Raw genomic sequence first — 22,341 nt, forward strand, 5'->3', positions numbered from 1 at the left:
TGCTGAGGCAGGCAATGTGTTAAAATGGCCGCCAAGCTTCTCAGTGAGGGAGGAAAGAGGAGTAAGCTCAGTGGCAGGTATCCTGCATGAGGAGACGTGCCAAGGAATGTGGGAAGGGCTAACAGGAACAGCCTAACTCCCCTGTCTGGCCTCGACTACAGGGTAATGGCCGCTAACTAAGTAGTGCCCCGCTGCCATAAATCTACTTGGTGGTCTAGTGGGGGTGCGGAGACGACCTGGCAGTTCTGCCGGTGACACTTCCAAAGTTATCGGAGGCTGCTGCAGGGAGTCCCCCCTATTACCCTGGACCGGTGGGGACAAGGCAAGTAATTTTGGGGCGTGCTATATCTGCCGTGACAGATAACAAAAGGGTTAAATTAACATTTAAATAAAGAACGAGCATTGCACTTTAAAAGACATGTCCAGGTGGTCAGCTGTACCAACTTCATTCTATTATTTTAGAGCAAAATCAGACTGTGTTCGCTGTTTGCATACAGCGCAGACACTATGCAAACACAGACCGGATTGTGTGGTATAAACAAGAGACCTTCACACCATCCACCCCTCATTTGCTTTCTGCACCACGTGTCACGTACTCCAGCATGGGAGGAATGTTTACTCTCCACTGGCAGGGTGAGCTATAATTACTAGTATCCACTTCCTCGCAACTTCTTCTGTGTTATTATACCCATTGGGATAAATATTGAGGTTTAGTTCTCTAGAATTAACACTGACTCCTCCACTAAACTACACTCAAATAAACTAGATGTTAGGAGCATTTAACCTTTACAAGACATTAACATACATATTCATTTAATGTTTTTAGAAGTATGGCTACCTGGCTCCTGATTTGTCCAGCTCTGCACTCAGATTTACATAACACCCCATATTATGTCAAATGCCCACTTCCTTATGTTCTTAGTATATAGACTGAAAGGAGTCACCACCCTTTATAGAAATAATTATATGATAATAATCAGGCCCAGATTTATCAAGCCTTGGAGAGTGATAAATAGGACGGTAATAAAGTACTAACCAATCAGCTCATAACTGCCATGTTACAGGCTGTGTTTGAAAAATGACAGTTAGGAACTGATTAGCTTGTACTTTGGGGTCTGTTTACTAAGCCTTGAATGGAGATAAAGTCACTGGAGATAAAGTACCAGCCAATCTGCTCCTAACTGTCATTTCTCAAACACATCCTGTGACATGACAGTTAGGAGCTGATTGGCTGGTACCTCCAGCGACTTTATTTCCATCCAGAGCTTTGTAAATAGACCCCTTAATCACTGTGCAATTTATCACTCTCCAAGGCTTGATAAATCTGGGCCTCAGTCACTGACTAGAGATGATACAGTATTTAGCTAAATCTCAAGCCATTGTCCTCTCTTCCTAAACTTCTCATAATCTACCCATACACATTGTGATTTATGTTTATCAATCTTATATAAATGACTAACCATTTTACTGTGTGTGCTTTATAATGATCGTTACACACAACCAAAATCTAACACTGAACTTTTATGGAGAACTTTTTATGACCCATATCACCACACATGTGGGACCATCATTAAGCACCGTGAAGAGATGTAGCGTAGCATAGCAACCTGCTTGGCCCATCACAACCTGATCCTCCAATCAGTTACATTTGATAATACTCAGTTTATTTGTACATAGGATTGAATGTTAAATTAAGCTACAGTATAGCACTTGTTATTACCAAAATAATTGACTATATTGTCTAGCACTTTTAATTTAGCACGCTTGAACTGTATAATTAAATGTAAACATGTAACATTCAGATAGACAAGCATATGGGGAGAAGATGAAACCTCTTATACAAAGGTGCAAATAAAGATGGTCTTGGAATTGCCGGAGACTTCAATGTTTTAAATAAATATCAACATAAAAACAAGGCAAAGGCAGAGATCAGATCACCAAAAAGCAGCAGTGGTCAATAGAAATGTTCCAATAGGTCTAATATAAACTGTATTAAAAGCCCTGATTAAAACTTAAAAAAGGCAAATAATACAGAAGTAAGGATGCATCAAGACTAGTTACCTGAACCGCCCATCATTTTCATATGTGTGTAGCCCAATCCACCAGTGCTGCTCCTGTCCCCGGGAGAACTACGGTGGAAAAAAAAAAGAGGGTAGGTGGTAACACAATACAAAATACAGGACAATGAAAGACAATGCAGAGGCAATACTCTTCACCCTGCATTAATTACTGATGAGAGAGAGTCTGAGGGCTATATTTACAAAGTGGCGGATTTTATAAGACGCCGCTTCTTAGTGGGTCTCATGTCAAAAAAGAAAGTGGCACTAACATTACGTGTATTGCACGCCAGGCTTTATACCTGATGTTAGTGCCACTTTAACTTTTGCCCAGAAACCCACCGCCAGCTTATAAAACAAACTATAAATACAGCCCTGAGAGACTGATGCAGAGCCAAGGCATGTTCCAGTAATGCTCTAATTCTAACGTCATCTTAGACATGCCTGTGGTGCTGACATCATCAACAAGTGTGACCAATCACATGCAGGCATCCTCCTAATGAGTCACATTTTGCAACTACAACCCCACTACGTGGGCTTACTGTATTTTGGCAGCGTCTGCGCACCCTCTTTCTGTGATGCATGTCCATACCAGCCTTGGCTGTCATACCTCTGCCTTACAACTCAGAAGATACACATGAGCGCTAAAGAGAAATGTGACTTGTGCCAAAAACACAGCTGCCGATCGTGTTTATGTGTAAGTCTGAATAAGGCCCAGTATTTGGATCTCTCAACAAGAACGGATTTGAAAGACCTTTGTTTTCATATATTTAGAAAACATAAGTTGGTGTGGGCAATGGATTTAATCAGTGAATACTACAAGAGTTATAGAACAGATACACTGAAATCCACCAAGCCAACTACCCAGCCATGTTGTATCCTCTACCTGTTGTAGGTTCTGTCCTAGGAAGTCTAACTCCGCCTGGCTGTGGACAGACACTAGCTCAGCCTTGAACCAGGTGCAGATCCGCTGAGCCTGCTGCCACGTGGAGCGATGCTCGAAAAATTTGTACTCTGCATTCTCAAATTTGACCCACTCAGTGTTTCCTGCGCAGAAATATAATGAGACAATGAAGTGAATATGGCACCAACATATCTGCTACAATAAAAATATTTATTTAAAAATGTATATATATATTCAAACTAAAGATAGGCAAAAGAAAGCTGACCTTTTGGTACTTCTGGTTCTTTAATGTCTGTACCTGAGGATAAATGAGACATATAGAATAAAAAGAGATGTAACCGATTTAAGTAGTGAAATAACTTTGATACAGACAGCATGTCATATTATAGAACATACTGTAAAGTGACCTGGCTGGTTGCATGCAGTACCCAGACTACTGGGTAAGGGCAGAAGTGTTCACTACATGAAATTGTTTTGCATTATATTATAATACAGTAATTATTAATGTTATTTTGTTACATTCATCACAGTAAGGGGGGTACTCACGGAGCGATCGCTGCTTAAAATCTAAGCAATCTGACTAGATTGCTTAGATTTTAAACAGTGATCTCTCCGTGTGTACCCCACAGTGATAGCGATGCGCAGCCCAGTGCATTGCTATCGCTGGTGCTAGAATATAGCAGGTTGCTCATTTCACCCGCTGTGCGCCCCCCCATCTCCCCCCGCACGCTCAGCACACATCGCGCTGTGCTGAGCAGGGGGTAGGGGGGGGGGGAGATGTGTGCTGGGCGATTTGCTCAGCACACATCTCTCCCCAAATCGGCCCGTGAATACAGCCCTGTACTTAATAATTTCATTGATGGGGGTTGTTCCTTTGCTGGCATGTGACTGGCAATATAATCTGTCAATCTGGAGATTACCTCTACATTTGTAACTCCCACTGTCTTTACCATATTTTTCAAGTCCTTATAAACTGTATTACATCTTGTTAAGGGATCAGAACTTTTTAATGAGTTATCTAAGGTTGGAGTGGACCATGGATTATAATGTGCTTCTCTGGGATCTACCTTTAGATTGTCAATTTATACAACTGAGTTGTGTGAAGACAGCCTCCTTGTTTACTGAAGCTGTAGGATGCAGACTACAGGTTATCTCATGTATAAGGGAACACATCAAATAGTTGAAATTACTTCAATGTCTAGACAACCTCTAAATTGGTGTGGTACAGTATATTATGTTCACAATTAAAATGCCAACATCATATGTCGTCATGATCTGAATGTCGACATGTTCAGAATGTTGACATTACCAGAATGTTAACATTGTGAATGTTGACAGAATGTCGACAATGGAATTTTAAATGTATAACTAATCCTAACCCTAACTGCTGCCTAAAGGGGGGTACTGACGGGAGAGATGTGTGCTAAGCGATCTTAACACAGACCGCTCAGCACACATCTCTCCCACCGCTCAACACAGCGCGATGTGCTGAGCGAGGGGACGGACGGACGAGGGGCCGCTCACTTCAAACAGCGGTGAAGTGAGCGACCCGCTAGATTGAGACAAGAAGCCAAAGGCTGACTAATCCTGGACGGGTGGTGTCTGGGAACCGCACAGCTGGGCGGGCGGCAGCGTCTGTGAAGAACTGATAGTGATGTCACCGTCACTGCAACTCAGGCCTCTCTCCTGCTCCAGCCCATCCACAACAGCTTTCTTTCAGCTTTGGTGTGAGGTGTGACTGGAGATTGTGCAGACGGAAGTTGCTGATGATCGGTGAAAGTAAATTATACTTGAGGGGGCTCTGAGAATGACATATCAATAGGGGCTCTGAGAATGACATAACAGGAACAGCCTCTGATGCTGGCATATCATGGGAGGGTCCAAGGCTGACATATAAAGATGCTCCCCCCAACCCTTTTCATTTATTTTTCCCCCATAGATCAGAGCCAGTGCTGCGTGTATCCAGACCGTGGTGAGGACTAGTTCTGTTTATTTTTTTTACCCCTCCCCCTGAAAAGTTTTAGTATACATACAGCAAAGGGATTACGGAAGCATGACAAGAGGCTCTGAGGCTAGCAGGTAAAGGGGACATGACAGGGAGCTTCGACTGACAATATATATGATATATGAGGGCATTATGTGGAATTATTCTGTGACCTATGGGGAACTATGTGACATTTTTTATGCAACAACTTAACATTTGTCATTTATTAACAAATGCTCAGCTGAATACAATTTTGTTTCAAATTATGAATGGTGGTTGGAAAGTGTGGAAGAAAACAGTTTTGGTACGTGGAAATAGATCACAGAATATGGGAAACTGGACATGCTTACTCTAAATCCCCACCTGACGCAGCAGTGAAGGAGGAGAGGCAACACCTAAGAATGACGATGAAGTAATGAGGGCAGAGAGAGGGAGGTGAAGGAAGGTTGTTGATAGCTGACTACTTTGCAATGTTCTAGGGTAAGTATGGCAGTGTGTACATTTTGTAGGTGTAGATTTGGTGTGCGTTTTATAGGTTTTATTTGTTTGGAGGTCTTTCTGTATTTGTGAAAAGTGTTGTTATTGGGACTATGTGAGTTTTTGTATGTTGAAGAAGTATGCGTTTGGATGAAACGTTTGCTGCACTTTGCTTGAGTATTATAAAGTGAAAGGCGTATGAGAAGTTGAATTCACAGAATATTACCTTTTGGAAGTTTGCAGATCCAGTCCATCTGAGACTCACACTCAAGTGCCACCCACTGGAGAGATGATAGGTCCAGCACCACACATCTTCTTATATCATCATCGTCCTGATTGCTTCGGTCAAAGTTGTGGTAGGAATACTGAATAGGTAAAAATAATGATCAGCAGAGAAGAAAAATCGTGAAACAGTAATAATACGCATAAAAATTCAGGTAATATATTTTACATTTATGACTGTAAGAAGAGGTTTGAAGAACTATACCGAAGTTCCCAAGAGATTGATTATGCAAGACGTAACATTGCCTCTTTATTGTCTATAATTTGCAGAATAATTTACCCCTTGGCCATCACTCCAGGCCCAGCTCTGGTCACCACTGGGATCTCTACGGTTAAGACCAATCCAAAACCAGTGTTGCTCATGGATTTCAGGTTCTGATTCACTGAGAGAAACAATGAAAAGATCAGTCTGTTCCCATCACATAGAGAGCTACTGGTAGAGAGATGCCGGACATGGAACACCCACCCAAATATTTTGTTAAGTAAATGGGCCACATAATGCTCCTCTTCAACACTGGAGATGCTAAGCAGCTGAGCTTGATTTTCTCGACAAGATTGTTGAGCTGAGATCCAAGTCTTTTTATCCTGTAGCTTCTCTGAATAATAAACCTGGGCACAGATAAATTAGATTCAACATGTAGTAGTAACAGAAAACTGAATATCAGGTCAAATCGTACCCCAAGCGTTATTTTTCCATAGTCTTCCATTTGCTATTAAATTTATGTCATTTTGACAGTTTATTAGATATCGCAAATTTTCCAAAGCCAAAGTTTTTTATATTCTTTTTGCATTTCAATAAATGTTTAATGAAGTTATAAGGCACTGAACACAAAATCAAACATTACCTCTTTAATTTACTGAAACTGTAGCATTAGTAAATATGTTGCTTTCATAATCTAACACAGTCAATCCCAACCTCAGTCCTTATGGCACACGAACAGTGCAGGTTTTAGTGATATCCAGGTTTCAGCACAGATGGTTAGATCAAAATAACTGAGGTGCTAATTACGTCACCTGTGCTCAAGCGCTAAAACATGGACTGTTCGTGTGCCTTGAGGACCGAGATTGGGAATGCCTAGTCTTAAGGGGGGTACACACGGAGCGATAATCTAAGCAATCTGACTAGATTGCTTAGATTTTCAGCAAGATCGCTCCGTGTGTAGCACTAACAGCGATAGCGATGCGCAGCCCCGTGCATCGCTATCGCTGCTGCTAGATTGGCCTGCATGCGGGTCGCTCACTTCACCCGCAGATCGCGCTGTGCTGTGTGCCGGGAGAGATGTGTGCTGAGCGGTTCGCTCAGCACACATCTCTCCAGCATCGGGCTGTGAGTACTGGCCTTAACATGAACTCAAAAGAATCTTATGTGTAAACTACCCTTGTAAAAGGGCTGTAAGTTGTTCCTTGACAACTGTCTCCATGGCGTAGTTGAGAATTTTCCCTCTTACTACTTTCTGACAAAGTGCACCATGGAGATGATTTTAAAAAGGTTACTTACACATGTTTAAATTAAATGAACACCTTCTAAACCATTTCCCATTTTACAAACAACATTATCCTCAAAATCTCTGTCTCACCTTATAGCAATGCCTTAGATTAGATGCAGAACTCCAGCCATCTGGACAGCTACCATTAAGGCTGGGAGTTGGACGAGCTGCAGGTAACAGAGGGATCATCGGGGACAGACTCTGCATACAAATGTACTTTGCTCTGAACGAAGCGCAGTCCTTTACCTCCCACAACCCAAGTGAACGCCCTGTAGCCAACACTACACATCCCCCTTTATCGTAACCTGTGGGAAACAGGAACTGAGTTAGTGAAGGCGATTTTAATGGGCAAACAAAATACTCATTCTGCCCTGCAAAGCACAAAGCCTGTTGTCGGCAAATAATCTATCATTATATACACTGATTATTAGTCAGAGCCAGATTTAACATTAGGAATATAAGACATACTGTATACTGAGAGAAAGAAGAAACTGAGGGGGAGATGTATTTAGCCTGGAGAAGTGATAAAGCAGTGATAAGTGCAAGGTGATAACGCACCAGCTAATCAACTCCTAACTGTAAATTTACATATTGGAGCTGATTGGCTGGTGCGTTATCACCTTGCACTTATAATTGTTTAATCACTTCTCCAGACTTAATACATCTGCCCCTGAGAGTCAGCTATTTGCTTGTGAAGTGCTTGTTGTTGGGCTTAATTGAAAAGGGGTATGATTCTAATACTGTAAATATGGCTCCAATCAGTCATCAAGATAAATAAAAAATCATGCAATGGAATCGTACTGATGGTGATTTCACTAACCTACAGGCTTGTACTATGGACTGATCTAAGGTGTTTACGTTATTGATGTCCACACACAGTGAGGTTTCGGGTGGGCAGGGTGGAACAAAACACGGTTGTGTTGTGTCACTGTTTGTCCTGGATGTTATGGAGATACTGTAAATGTGGTTCAGCCCAGTGCCTTAAATAAACAGTTGTGTGTTGCCAAACTACTCATTAATCTGGCTGTATGACCAGCTACAATGTAACTGGATACCATAAGGTACTAAACGGACCACTGCAGAACCACATCACTGGAAAACTAAAAAAAATCATATTGCTCACCATTGGTGAATTAAGTGATTGATGATCATTGCTTATGTCTGCTCCAGAGTCAGAAGTGCTTATTGTATAAGGCTATAAACCAAAATTATATGCAGATTCATCCACTCAGGATATATTTTTTACACCCAATTTCTTTCCAAATTTGTAGAATTTTTATTTAATGTTCAGAATTTTTGTTTTACTCAATTTTGTCCTTACTGGAACTTACTGGATCAAAATAAAATGCTGAAAATGAAAATTCTAAATAAGGAATGATTTATATTTTGCCGATATGAGACTAATACTATTAGAAATATACTATTTTGGACCCCGTATCTCATCTGCAGCTATACTACATACATTCCCCAGGACCCTGTGGAAGTTGGGTACAAAACGATTTCTTAATGTCTTGGTGTATACCAGGCTCATCTCTGTTCCAGTGGGTATAAGTCACTTCCTCCCCACTATACCAGCGGAACATTCCAGTGCTATTCATATCATGCAGTGCTGTCCAATAATAGTTCCTGTCTGACCCATACAGAAGACTGTTGACAAAAGCTTGCTCAAACCTGCACAAGAGAGGACAAGGTCAATAGCAACAGCATAAGGACAGTTCATAAAAAGGCCTAAGGTTACATTGATCATTGAGAGTTCTAGTGGCTGTACACCCTGGCAGCATAGAGTGTAGCGTTAAAAGAAATCTTCCACTTTATTTAAGAAGTATATCAAGTTCCCTATCATTCATTGGGGTATATCCCATAGGATCCTACCATTTGATTCTTTAGCAAGCTTCCAGCTACATGTACTGTAAGTATACAGTATGCTAACTTTCGCATTGTCTGTCTGCATAACAGGAGAAGTCTGACTCAGTGACTCTGACTGTAACCCTTATAACCCCTACACATTAGCCGAGGTGCCCGACAGCCAATATGGCGAAGGGGGGGGGGGGGGTGACGGGGGGAGTGAAGTTTCATCACTCCCTGACGTCACCCGACCCCACAGCCCTTCATGCTAATATGGACGATATTGTCCATATTGGCTTGCAGGCATAAATGAGCGTGGCACGATGAACGAGTGTGGGGCGGCGCATCATTCATCGTTGGTTCCTACACACTAAGCGATATGAACAATTTCTCATTCATTACTGAACGAGATTGTTCATATCGGCCTATTAGATGAAAAGAGCCAGCATTAGCGACGACAATGTTGAATATTTCCCTAAATCCTACAGTGCATAGAAAAATATAAAGTGTCCCTAAATACACAGTCACATTATTAATATTATGACTACCAGCTAAAACTCCTAAGGGGTTTTAGGCAAAATTCTAAACTGCATCCGGATCTGGTTCATCAAAATTACATATATACATGCAGATATGCATACTATCATACGTGCAGATATGCATACTAACATACATGCAGATATGCATACTAATAAATATATATATATATATGCAGAAATGCATACTAGTTTACATGCAGATATGCATACTAACATACATGCAGATATGCATACTAACATACAAGCAGGTATGCATACTAACATACATGTAGATATGCATACTAATATACATGCAGATATGCTTACTAACATACTGTACATGTAGATATGCATACTAACATACATGCAGATATGCATACTAATATACATGCAGATATGCTTACTAACATACTGTACATGCAGATATGCATACTAACATACATGCAGATATGCATACTAATATACATGCAGATATGCATACTAACATACATGCAGATATGCATACTAATATACATGCAGATATGCATACTAACATACATGCAGATATGCATACTAATATACATGCAGATATATGTTTAAATATATCTTGATCGAAATCAGCTGACAAATTATACTGCACCCGGGGGCAGATGTATTAAGCCTGGAGAAGGGACAAAGAAGTGATAAAGCAGTGATAAGTGGAAGGTGATAATGCTCAGCTCCTAACTGTCATTTTTCAAATCTGTAATGATTGGCTGGTGCGTTATCACCTTGCACTTATCACTGCTTTATCACTTTCCCAGGTTAATACATCTGCCCCCCAGTGTAGTAAAACTGTTAGAAATATGTTATACTGATACCTATTGATATACAACCTGTACTAAAAGTAATTCACATAGTTCAAGGAAAGCTATGTATATAAAATGAGCATGCCTTCAATAGTAAATAATATACACTTTATTATGCTATTATTTATCAGTACCTGTACAAATTCTACCACTTATCACTTCTACATTATATAGATTCATATATTTCGAAGGCATTCTACAAGGAGATTTAGAGAGTAGTAATCTGCAGCATTGAGAAGGCAGTTCCTGTTCTTAAAGAGATGTCTCTCACCCACCTGTTCAGGACAGTGACCAGTCTAGAGGACCGGGCAGAGCATGATGCAATGGCCTCACTGTATGTTACCTGCTCATCGCCCAGCCAGTAACATGACGGACTATGCCAGCTCCAACCCTGAGGGAGTACAAAAGAACTTTATTGAAATTACAAAAAATCCACTCCAAATATAATGTAATTACATTTTTCTTATTTTATGCAGACTTTTTAATTGTCATAACATCAAAATAAGGGCAGAATGTAATGGAGTCCCAGTTCGGGTGTCGTCTGGGATGCCGGGGCGAACTTGGGCGTTTTTTTTTGCTCCTTTAAAAAAACGTCCAAGTTCGTCCGGCATCCCTCACGTCAGGCGAACTCGGATTCCTTACATCCCACCCTAAGTGTGAATAAGATAAGGGCGTTCCACCCATACAGTACAAATATAATAGAATAGAATACCGAAAAACCCCATATATAACAATAGCTTCCACATTTGAATGTATGCCACAGGAAGCATTAAACCCCACTACTTCCTTCCTTCCAGGCAAAACAATGGGACCTTAACAAGCATCGGGTCAAACCCATGGATAACATAATGAAAAGAGGGAAGGTGAGAGGAGGGGACACAGAGGGCAGGCAAAGGGGATTCGTATAGCAGCATGCTTATGACCTAGATAACATTTCTGCTTCACAATCGTCTAATTAACAACCAATCAATAGATTAAAAAAATCTAAATTTACTGGATTGGATTTCAACTCCTAGAGATTACAAATATGGACCCTATTTCTGATAAACCTTTGGGACTGAGAAGTCATCGCCTCTACCTATATAGAGTGTATCTAGTAAATCAATCTTTAGTGTCTGGAACTGAGGAATGAATGGCACATCCTCAATCTACTGTAAGGATGATTTCTTTCAATTATAACTATAATGTTAAGTATGGGTTGTAAAGAGTTAGTCAAAATTCTCAAGGACCAGTAATGAAAATAATTTTTCTACAACTCCATAGAATATGTAATGTCATTGTGTATTTTGTGTACTGGGCATTTCAGACACATCCCAGTCTCCTCCTCAAAAATATGCTTGTGCTGCAGTTGGGAGTTATACATCCTGTTCAGCACTGCCACCACACAGATGATTTGCTGGGTGACCATATGATGGCTGCTAGGCAACTGTAGAAGGAAGAGACTAGAATGGGAAGGAGTCTTTAGCCACACAGGTCTTTCAGAATTCAGTTCAAGCTACTCACCTATAAAGCCCATACTAACTCTTCACCTCCATACAGTACATCTCTGAAATCATCACTGCAGACTAACCATTCAGCTATGTCTCTAAGCTCTCTTTCAACCCTCTTACCATGTCATCATAGGGGAGATGTATCAAACAGTGTAAAGATCTGAAAAGTGGACCAGTGTAGAAGTTGCCCATACTGTAGGTCCCCTTTGCACAGAAGCTTATCTCTGAATATCTGCACACACTAAAATGTTAATTACTCACAACGTACATCTGATTATCAGAGAAAGTAATAGAAAATGTTATGCCTCTTTTTAATCATCAACACTCTCTCATTCATACTCTTTTTTTCATACTCTCATTCATGAGGGTTCACTTGATTGTATTCAAGAACATGAACTCTTGATATAATTTTCCTGTAATACTTCCTAGTACAGCTATATAACTAAGGTGGGGAAATGAGGTAAGGGCAACGTGTAGCTGCAGTGGATCTAATAGCATACTATGGCACCTGTAATATCCTATTTTTTCTTGTACCTTTTGGCATCCGTGATTGTCTTCAACGCTCCCCTGGGTGACAAGTCCAGGCTTCTTGCAGATTGACGGCAGTGTCTGGTTACATGGACTGTCATTCCATTTCCCCTCCTATGAGGAACATATTTCTGAATAACAGACTTAAACACCATAGATCTGTGTAATAAATGTGTGATATCTTGAGAACACGCAAGATATGATATTGATTTTCGGCTTAGAATGTACAGTAAGTCTCAGGGCATAGTCATTTTGAAGAAGCCTTACTAGTTATGTGGTCATATGACATATTGGGAGAGGCAGGCAGTATAGAACAAACATCCGGGGATAAGTTAGGTGTGCATATTAGGATAGATAAATTGCATGTTTGTGTTTTGAGATAATATATTTTTTGCTTTCAGACCTTTAACTGAAAGGATCACAGATACACTAGTTCACCGTATTGTTCACTGGATGACCCACTAGCTACACTTATAAACGTTGTATTATAGAAGGGATTATGACCCAGTGCTTTAAAGTGACTCAGACCATCTGCATTCAAATTCAGTGGTACAATAAAAAGCTTTGGTAAAAGATACAGTGAACTTGGGAAGACGGCTATGCTGTGGATTCCAGTGAACTTTGAGAGATCTTCTTGTAAAGGGACCCGAGCCCTATAGGCTCTCCTTACTGTAAATCACTTGCTCACCGGACCCCAGATAGTCACGCAGTCCTCCATGCTGTCCCGGAAGTTGTTAGGTTCAAAAGGATGCCACAACGTAAAGGTGACTGCACTCCCATCCGACCACTCAAAATGCATCTGGTGCTTGATGTCGTTAAGTCCAATCCATAGCTCTTCCACATCTGGTGGCACAAGAGTGATATTATCTCTATAGGTGGTCATGGCAAGGTTCATTACTTTTTGTTCCCCTAAAACATTTCTTCTCTACTACATGACTCCATGGAGTAAGGCTGGGCTGATTTGATATTATCACAAATCCAGGCATTGTAGCAATGATATCTTATCATCACTACAATATATAATTATTATGATTCCTTATTTATAGAGCGCTGCATAAATCAAATGGAATTGTCAAATAACATGTTTAATTGGTCAATTTCTAATTTTCTCTGATTTTAATGACATGGTTGCTTCAGTAACCTACAGTTAATTAAATAAAAGTCCTTTCCAACATGTTGTTTAGTGCATTGGTCATGCATGGGTCTTAATAACTCACCTTGTTTAATCTGCTTGGTGACAAATTCCAGTTCTAACAGACTGTGAATGCTGGCAAGGTTCCCATCACTACGCACACACATCTTTCTAGCGTCTTGCCAGCTCTTGTTCTCGCTATTCAGGCGGTAACAGTTAGTGCCATAACTTTGCCAGCCAGGATCACACTTAACAACGACATCTGGCTCAATGGGTTCTGTTTTGAAATGAAAGAGAGAGGTTCTAAGGGGGTAATTCAGACCTGATTGTAGCAGCAAATTTGTTAGCAGTTGGGCAAAACCATGGCCCTCATTCCGAGTTGATCGGTCGCAAGGCGAATTTAGCAGAGTTACACACGCTTAGTCTACGCCTACTGGGAGTGTATCTTAGCATCTTAAAAGTGCGAACGAAGTTTACGCAATATTGCGAACAAAAAAAACTTAGCAGTTTTAGAGTAGCTCCAGACTTACTCTGCCTGTGCGATCAGTTCAGTGCTTGTCGTTCCTGGTTTGACGTCACAAACACTCCCAGCGTTCGCCCAGACACTCCCCCGTTTCTCCGGCCACTCCTGCGTTTTTTCCGGAAACGGTAGCGTTTTCAGCCACACGCCCATAAAACGCCGTGTTTCCGCCCAGTAACACCCATTTCCTGTCAATCACACTACGTTCGCTGGTGCGAACAAAAAGCCGTGAGTAAAAATCCTTTCTTCATAGCAGAATTACTTAGCGCAGTCGCAGTGCGAACATTGCGCATGCGCTCTAAGCTGATTTTCACTGCGATGCGAAAAAAAAGAACGAGCGAACGACTCGGAATGAGGGCCCATGTGCACTGCAGGGGGGCAGATATAACATTTGCAGAGAGAGTTAGATTTGGGTGGGTTATTTTGTTTCTGTGCAGGGTAAATACTGGCTGCTTTATTTTTAAACTGCAATTTAGATTTCAGTTTGAACACACCCCACCCAAATCTAACTCTCTCTGCACATGTTACATCTGCCACCCTGCAGTGCACATGGTTTTGTCCAACTGCTAACAAATTTGCTGCTACGATCAGGTCTGAATTACCCCCTAAGTTTCTAAAGCTGCATACACACGGTGTGATTTTCCGTGCGATATGGACGATATAGTCCATATCGCACGGAAACATAGTACATATCGCACCGTGTATATAAGCTTGCAATGACGATGCACGGTCCTGCGGGATCGGCTTCACAAGAAAATATAGTAGGTGCAGGTGGGACCAATACTGACTACATGCCTCCAGGCACAATATAGTCAGTATCGGCTGAAAGCCTGCATCGCACCGTGTGTATGCAGCTTAACAGTGTCAGTTAATATCTGCTTGTTGCTCACAGAGGGGGAGATGTACTAAGCTTTAGAGAGTGATAAAGTGGAGACAGAAAGTACCAGCAAATTAGCTCCTAATTGCCCTGCACGCCGGCTGTGTTTGAAAAATAAAAATGACAGTTAGGGGCTGATTGGTTGGTACTTTCGTATCTCTTTCCACATTATCATTCTCCAAGGCTTAATACATCTGCCCCAAAGTTCTTACATGGAACAGAAAAACCTTCAGAAGATGACAAGACATTGGTTGATTCTCTCTTTAATATCATATTGATTAGTGCCTATAAATGATTAATCATGTTTTAATATAGTTAGTTTGTACATATACCCATTTTCCAACTCATTATAGTTTAATAGCATAGCAGTAATTAAAAGAAAGTTAATTATTCATTAAACCTTAAACTACATACAGCAAAGTGTCAATCTCCCAATAATATATTTGTGTTTTCTTAATACTTTTTTAATACTATTTTAAGTTTGGAATATTAATGTTATAATAGTTTATAGTAAAATATGTCAGATATATACAGTCAGGTCCATAAATATTGGGACATCGACACAATTCTCATATTTTGTGCTCTATACAGGCACATATAGAAACCGTTGTAATTCCTACACCGTTCACCTGATTTGGATGTAAATACTCTCAAATTAAAGCGGAAAGTCTGCAGTTAAAGCACATCTTGTGTGTTTCATTTCAAATCCATTGTGGTGGTGTATAGAGCCCAAAATATGAGAATTCTGTTGATGTCCCAATATTTATGGACCTCACTGTAGGTACAGCAAGACAATATTTCAGTAAAATCTAAAAAGCAGAATAGAGTGGCAGGAGGCTTTGTTGGAAAAAAAGAGGAATTTACTGAAAAATTATTTGAAACACGGGAGAGTTATATAGACACCCTGCCCCGGGCACTAAAAGAACAGGTGTGGAAGCGCTTTAAGAACACATTGTGGTACAAAACACGTGTCTATGAACAAGATCCCCCAATATCTCTCAATAATGAATAATTCAGGGTTAGAGCTGGTTTTGATGGGTGCAGACAGGGAAGAGAAGTGGAGGTGGTGATGCGGGCATGGATCCGGGTTTGCTCTACTCTTATTTTGCTTTGAGTTATTTTGATTGATATATTACTTAGGGTAACACCATTGTGAAATATATATTGAAATTGCCTTTATTGTACAATGGACAATTGCTCACGATGTGTGTTAATTTATTAATATACATAAAAATGTACATTTGATGTAAGATAATATGCTTCAATAAAAGAAAATTTTAATGCCAGTCATCACATTACTGTAATTATACACTGAAGTGTTAAAAGGCATGGGATAGCAGTATGTAAAGGTAATGGTAGGTGGCGCCACCAAACTGTGACATCTTGGAGATGGCAAGACCTGCATCAGTTGTGATCTTACATCTCGTGAGTCCGTTTGTACACCAGCTAGGCTGCTCATGGCAAAGCAACGTGAATTATCAGAGTTCGAATGGGGCATTATAGTGGCTGACCGATGGATGGGACATTCCATTTCCAAATTGTGCAGACATTCAACACTCCTCAATGTACAGTGTCACGTGTGTACCAGGAATACCTCATGGAAGGCATTACCACCCACCGTGGACAGCACACTGGCCAACTATTGTGCATTATTAATTATGACTAGTGGGTGTCTGGCCAGAATTGTACATTACACTGCTTGATGACCATTTGTTGCCCTTCATGGACTTCATATACCCCCACAGTGAAGAAATATTCCAGCAGGATAATGCAACCTGCTATCGGTCCCAAGTTGTCCAAAACTGGCTTGAGGCGAATTCTTCAGAGTTCCGACGACAGGTGTGGCCACCACATTCGCCCAACATGATCCCAATCAAGCATTTATCAGATGTGGTGGAGAGATCCATTCGCACCCGAGATCCCGCACCAACAAATATCAGGGAGGTGTGGGAAGCAATCCAGACGGCATGGGTCAACATCTCTCCAGAGTTCTTCTGTTCACATGCGGAATCGATGCCATGTTGAGTTATTGCATTTCGCTGGGCTAGAGAAGGGTCTATATGATAGATAGTAGGCACTTATCCCATGACTTTTGGCACTTCAGTGTAAGAAAGACTACAGGAGAATTCTTCCACAAAATCTTGTATTATGGCATGACCAGTGACTGGGGCGCTGGAGTAGATTTTGCGAGGGAGATCAGGATGTGGTGGTGAGGACTGGTCTCTGCAAAACCAAGAATTGTGCCACCTTAAACGATGTTCTTACCTCTTGTAATGGTGAACAGTTCTGGACACAATATTGATATACCAAACAGTAATGAGAAATATGGTGGATGGTAATTCTGTTCTTGTTCAAAGTGTGAATAATTTTGCAAAATTTAGCAAATTTCCTATGCATGTAAGCATGTTCCATAAGAATAGGTGTGCCATTTCACAAAAAAAGTAGAGAAATTTGGTTAAAAAAAATAATTTCTTCAATATTCATTTTCTGTGTCCCACAAATTAGGTCATAGATGGAGCAACATTAATCATAAATATAAAAATATAATGTTGGTATGTACACTATTAAGTAGAGAGAACATTAGGTAAAGTTAACATTATTCTAAAGAAGAAAATGTTGATAAGGGATGCAATTTAATGTTTTATTGTCCCACATTGCAAATGGGAGTTCCACAATGTATCACTAGGTGGTGTTACTATTAGTATATGTAGAATAATAAGAATTTACTTACCGATAATTCTATTTCTCGTAGTCCGTAGTGGATGCTGGGGACTCCGTCAGGACCATGGGGAATAGCGGCTCCGCAGGAGACAGGGCACAAAAATAAAGCTTTAGGATCAGGTGGTGTGTACTGGCTCCTCCCCCTATGACCCTCCTCCAAGCCTCAGTTAGGATACTGTGCCCGGACGAGCGTACACAATAAGGAAGGATATTGAACCCCGGGTAAGACTCATACCAGCCACACCAATCACACCGTATAACTTGTGATCTGAACCCAGTTAACAGTATGACAAACGTAGGAGCCTCTGAACAGACGGCTCACAACAAATAACAACCCGATTTTTTTGTAACAATAACTATGTACAAGTATTGCAGACAATCCGCACTTGGGATGGGCGCCCAGCATCCACTACGGACTACGAGAAATAGAATTATCGGTAAGTAAATTCTTATTTTCTCTAACGTCCTAAGTGGATGCTGGGGACTCCGTCAGGACCATGGGGATTATACCAAAGCTCCCAAACGGGCGGGAGAGTGCGGATGACTCTGCAGCACCGAATGAGAGAACTCAAGGTCCTCCTCAGCCAGGGTATCAAATTTGTAGAATTTTGCAAACGTATTTGCCCCTGACCAAGTAGCAGCTCGGCAGAGTTGTAATGCCGAGACTCCCCGGGCAGCCGCCCAGGATGAGCCCACTTTCCTTGTGGAATGGGCCTTGACAGATTTAGGTTGTGGCAAGCCTGCCACAGAATGTGCAAGTTGAATTGTGCTACAAATCCAACGAGCAATCGTCTGCTTAGAAGCAGGAGCACCCATCTTGTTGGGTGCATACAATATAAGCAGTGAGTCAGACTTTCTGACTCCCGCCGTTCTTGAAATATATATTTTCAATGCCCGGACCACGTCCAACAACTTGGAATCCTCCAACTCGTTAGTAGCCGCAGGCACCACAATAGGCTGGTTCAGGTGAAACGCTGACACCACCTTAGGCAGAAAATGAGGACGCGTCCGCAGTTCTGCCCTGTCCGTATGGAAAATCAGATATGGGCTCTTATATGATAAAGCCGCCAATTCTGATACTCTCCTGGCTGAAGCCAGGGCCAGTAGCATGGTTACTTTCCATGTGAGATACTTCAGCTCCACCGATTTGAGCGGCTCAAACCAATGGGATTTGAGAAAATCCAAGACTACATTAAGATCCCACGGTGCCACTGGGGGCACAACCGGGGGCTGTATATGTAGTACTCCTTTTACAAAAGTCTGGACTTCAGGAACTGAAGCCAATTCTTTCTGGAAGAAAATCGACAGGGCCGAAATTTGAACCTTAATGGACCCCAATTTGAGGCCCATAGACAATCCTGTTTGCAGGAAATGTAGGAATCGACCCAGTTGAAATTCCTCCATGGGGGCCTTCCTGGCCTCACACCACGCAACATATTTTCTCCAAATGCGGTGATAATGTTGTGCAGTCACCTCCTTCCTGGCTTTTACCAGTGTAGGAATGACCTCTTCCGGAATGCCTTTTTCCTTTAGAATTCGGCGTTCAACCGCCATGCCGTCAAACGCAGCCGCGGTAAGTCTTGGAATAGACGCGGTCCCTGCTGAAGCAGGTCCCGTCTTAGAGGTAGAGGCCACGGATCCTCCGTGAGCACCTCTTGAAGTTCCGGGTACCAAGTTCTTCTTGGCCAATCCGGAGCCACTAGTATCGTTCTTACTCCCTTCTGCCGTATAATTCTCAGTACTTTTGGTATGAGAGGCAGAGGAGGGAACACATACACTGACTGGAACACCCACGGTGTTACCAGAGCGTCCACAGCTATTGCCTGAGGATCTCTTGACCTGGCGCAATACCTGTCCAGTTTTTTGTTGAGGCGGGACGCCATCATATCCACCATTGGTTTTTCCCAACGGTTCACAATCATGTGGAAGACTTCTGGATGAAGTCCCCACTCTCCCGGGTGTAGATCGTGTCTGCTGAGGAAGTCTGCTTCCCAGTTGTCCACTCCCGGAATGAATACTGCTGACAGTGCTATCACATGATCTTCCGCCCAGCGAAGAATCCTTGCAGCTTCTGCCATTGCTGTCCTGCTTCTTGTGCCGCCCTGTCTGTTTACGTGGGCGACTGCCGTGATGTTGTCCGACTGGATCAACACCGGCTGACCCTGAAGCAGGGGTTTTGCCAGACTTAGAGCATTGTAAATCGCTCTTAGCTCCAGTATATTTATGTGAAGAGACATCTCCAGGCTTGACCATACTCCCTGGAAGTTTCTTCCTTGTGTGACCGCTCCCCAGCCTCTCAGACTGGCATCCGTGGTCACCAGGACCCAGTCCTGTATGCCGAATCTGCGGCCCTCTAACAGATGAGCACTCTGCAACCACCACAGAAGAGACACCCTTGTCCGTGGCGATAAGGTTATCCGCTGATGCATCTGCAGATGCGATCCGGACCATTTGTCCAGCAGATCCCACTGAAAAGTTCGTGCGTGGAATCTGCCGAATGGAATCGCTTCGTAAGAAGCCACCATCTTTCCCAGGACTCTTGTGCATTGATGTACAGACACTGTCCCTGGTTTTAGGAGGTTCCTGACAAGTTCGGATAACTCCCTGGCTTTCTCCTCCGGAAGAAACACCTTTTTCTGAACCGTGTTCAGAATCATTCCCAGGAACAGCAGACGTGTTGTCGGGGTCAACAGAGATTTTGGAAAATTCAGAATCCACCCGTGTTGTTGCAGCACTACTTGGGTTAGTGCTACTCCGTCCTCCAGCTGTTCTCTGGACCTTGCCCTTATCAGGAGATCGTCCAAGTAAGGGATAATTAATACGCCTCTTCTTCGCAGAAGAATCATCATTTCGGCCATTACCTTGGTAAAGACCCGAGGTGCCGTGGACAATCCAAACGGCAGCGTCTGAAACTGATAATGACAGTTTTGCACCACGAACCTGAGGTACCCTTGATGTGAAGGGCAAATTGGGACATGCAGGTAAGCATCCTTTATGTCCAGGGACACCATAAAGTCCCCTTCTTCCAGATTCGCTATCACTGCTCTGAGTGACTCCATCTTGAACTTGAATTTTTGTATGTACAGGTTCAAAGATTTCAGATTTAGAATAGGTCTTACCGAGCCGTCCGGCTTCGGTACCACAAATAGCGTGGAGTAATACCCCTTTCCCTGTTGTAGGAGGGGTACCTTGACTATCACCTGCTGAGCAAACAGCTTGTGAATGGCTTCCAATACCGTCTCCCTGTCTGAGGGAGACGTTGGCAAAGCAGACTTTAGGAACCGGCGAGGGGGAGACTTCTCGAATTCCAACCTGTAACCCTGAGATACTACCTGCAGAATCCAGGGGTCCACCTGTGAGCAAGCCCACTGTGCGCTGAAATTCTTGAGTCGACCCCCCACCGTTCCTGAGTCCGCTTGTAAGGCCCCAGCGTCATGCTGAGGGCTTTGAAGAACCCTGGGAGGGCTTCTGTTCCTGGGCAGGGGCTGCTTGCTGCCCTCTCTTACCCCTTCCTCTGCCCCTAGGCAGATATGACTGTCCTTTTGTCCGCTTGTTCTTATAGGACCGAAAGGACTGCGGCTGAAAAGACGGTGTCTTTTTCTGTTGGGAGGGGGTCTGAGGTAAAAAGGTGGATTTTCCGGCAGTTGCCGTGGCCACCAGATCCGATAGACCGACGCCAAATAATTCCTCCCCTTTATACGGCAATACTTCCATATGTCGTTTGGAATCCGCATCACCTGACCACTGTCGCGTCCATAAACTCCTTCTGGCAGATATGGACATCGCATTTACTCTCGATGCCAGAGTGCAAATATCTCTCTGCGCATCTCGCATATAAAGGAAAGCATCCTTTAATTGCTCTATAGTCAATAAAATACTGTCCCTATCCAGGGTATCAATATTTTCAGTCAGGGAATCCAACCAGACGACCCCAGCACTGCACATCCAGGCTGAGGCGATGGCCGGTCGCAGTATAACACCAGTATGTGTGTATATACTTTTTAGGGTAGTTTCCAGTCTCCTATCTGCTGGATCCTTGAGGGCGGCCGTATCCGGAGACGGTAATGCCACTTGTTTTGATAAGCGTGTGAGCGCCTTATCCACCCTAGGGGGTGTTTCCCAGCGCGCCCTAACCTCTGGCGGGAAAGGGTATAATGCTAATAACTTTTTTGAAATTAGCATTTTTCTATCTGGGTTAAACCACGCTTCATCACATACATCATTTAATTCCTCTGATTCAGGAAAAACTACAGGTAGTTTTTTTACCCCCCACATAATACCCCTTTTTGTGGTACTTGCAGCATCAGAGATATGCAAAGCCTCCTTCATTGCCGTGATCATATAACGTGTGGCCCTACTTGAAAATACGTTTGTTTCATCACCGTCGACACTAGATTCAGTGTCTGTGTCTGGGTCTGTGTCGACCGACTGAGGTAAAGGGCGCTTTACAGCCCCTGACGGTGTCTGAGACGCCTGGGCAGGTACTAACTGGTTTGCCGGCCGTCTCATGTCGTCAACTGATTTTTGTAATGTGCTGACATTATCACGTAATTCCATAAACAAAGCCATCCATTCCGGTGTCGACTCCCTGGGGGGTGACATCACCATTATCGGCAATTGCTCTGCCTCCACGCCAACATCGTCCTCATACATGTCGACACACACGTACCGACACACAGCAGACACACAGGG

General features: G+C 42.5%; 1 protein-coding gene across 1 annotated transcript in view; it reads right to left on the minus strand.

The window, feature by feature from the left end:
* MRC2 (mannose receptor C type 2) overlaps window positions 1–22,341 on the minus strand; it is a 174,470-nt gene that overhangs the window by 37,213 nt on the left and 114,916 nt on the right. The window contains exons 7-18 of the mRNA XM_063960019.1: window positions 13,617–13,808; window positions 13,088–13,242; window positions 12,406–12,513; window positions 10,657–10,772; window positions 8,714–8,862; window positions 7,282–7,496; window positions 6,171–6,313; window positions 5,985–6,087; window positions 5,649–5,787; window positions 3,227–3,259; window positions 2,944–3,104; window positions 2,062–2,129 (exon numbers count right to left, since the gene is read on the minus strand). Coding sequence (XP_063816089.1) covers window positions 2,062–2,129; window positions 2,944–3,104; window positions 3,227–3,259; window positions 5,649–5,787; window positions 5,985–6,087; window positions 6,171–6,313; window positions 7,282–7,496; window positions 8,714–8,862; window positions 10,657–10,772; window positions 12,406–12,513; window positions 13,088–13,242; window positions 13,617–13,808 — 1,582 coding nt within the window. The remainder of the gene's footprint in view (window positions 1–2,061; window positions 2,130–2,943; window positions 3,105–3,226; window positions 3,260–5,648; window positions 5,788–5,984; window positions 6,088–6,170; window positions 6,314–7,281; window positions 7,497–8,713; window positions 8,863–10,656; window positions 10,773–12,405; window positions 12,514–13,087; window positions 13,243–13,616; window positions 13,809–22,341) is intronic.

The sequence above is a fragment of the Pseudophryne corroboree genome, chromosome 3 (assembly GCF_028390025.1).
Source record: "Pseudophryne corroboree isolate aPseCor3 chromosome 3, aPseCor3.hap2, whole genome shotgun sequence".
NCBI classification, from domain to species: domain Eukaryota; kingdom Metazoa; phylum Chordata; class Amphibia; order Anura; family Myobatrachidae; genus Pseudophryne; species Pseudophryne corroboree.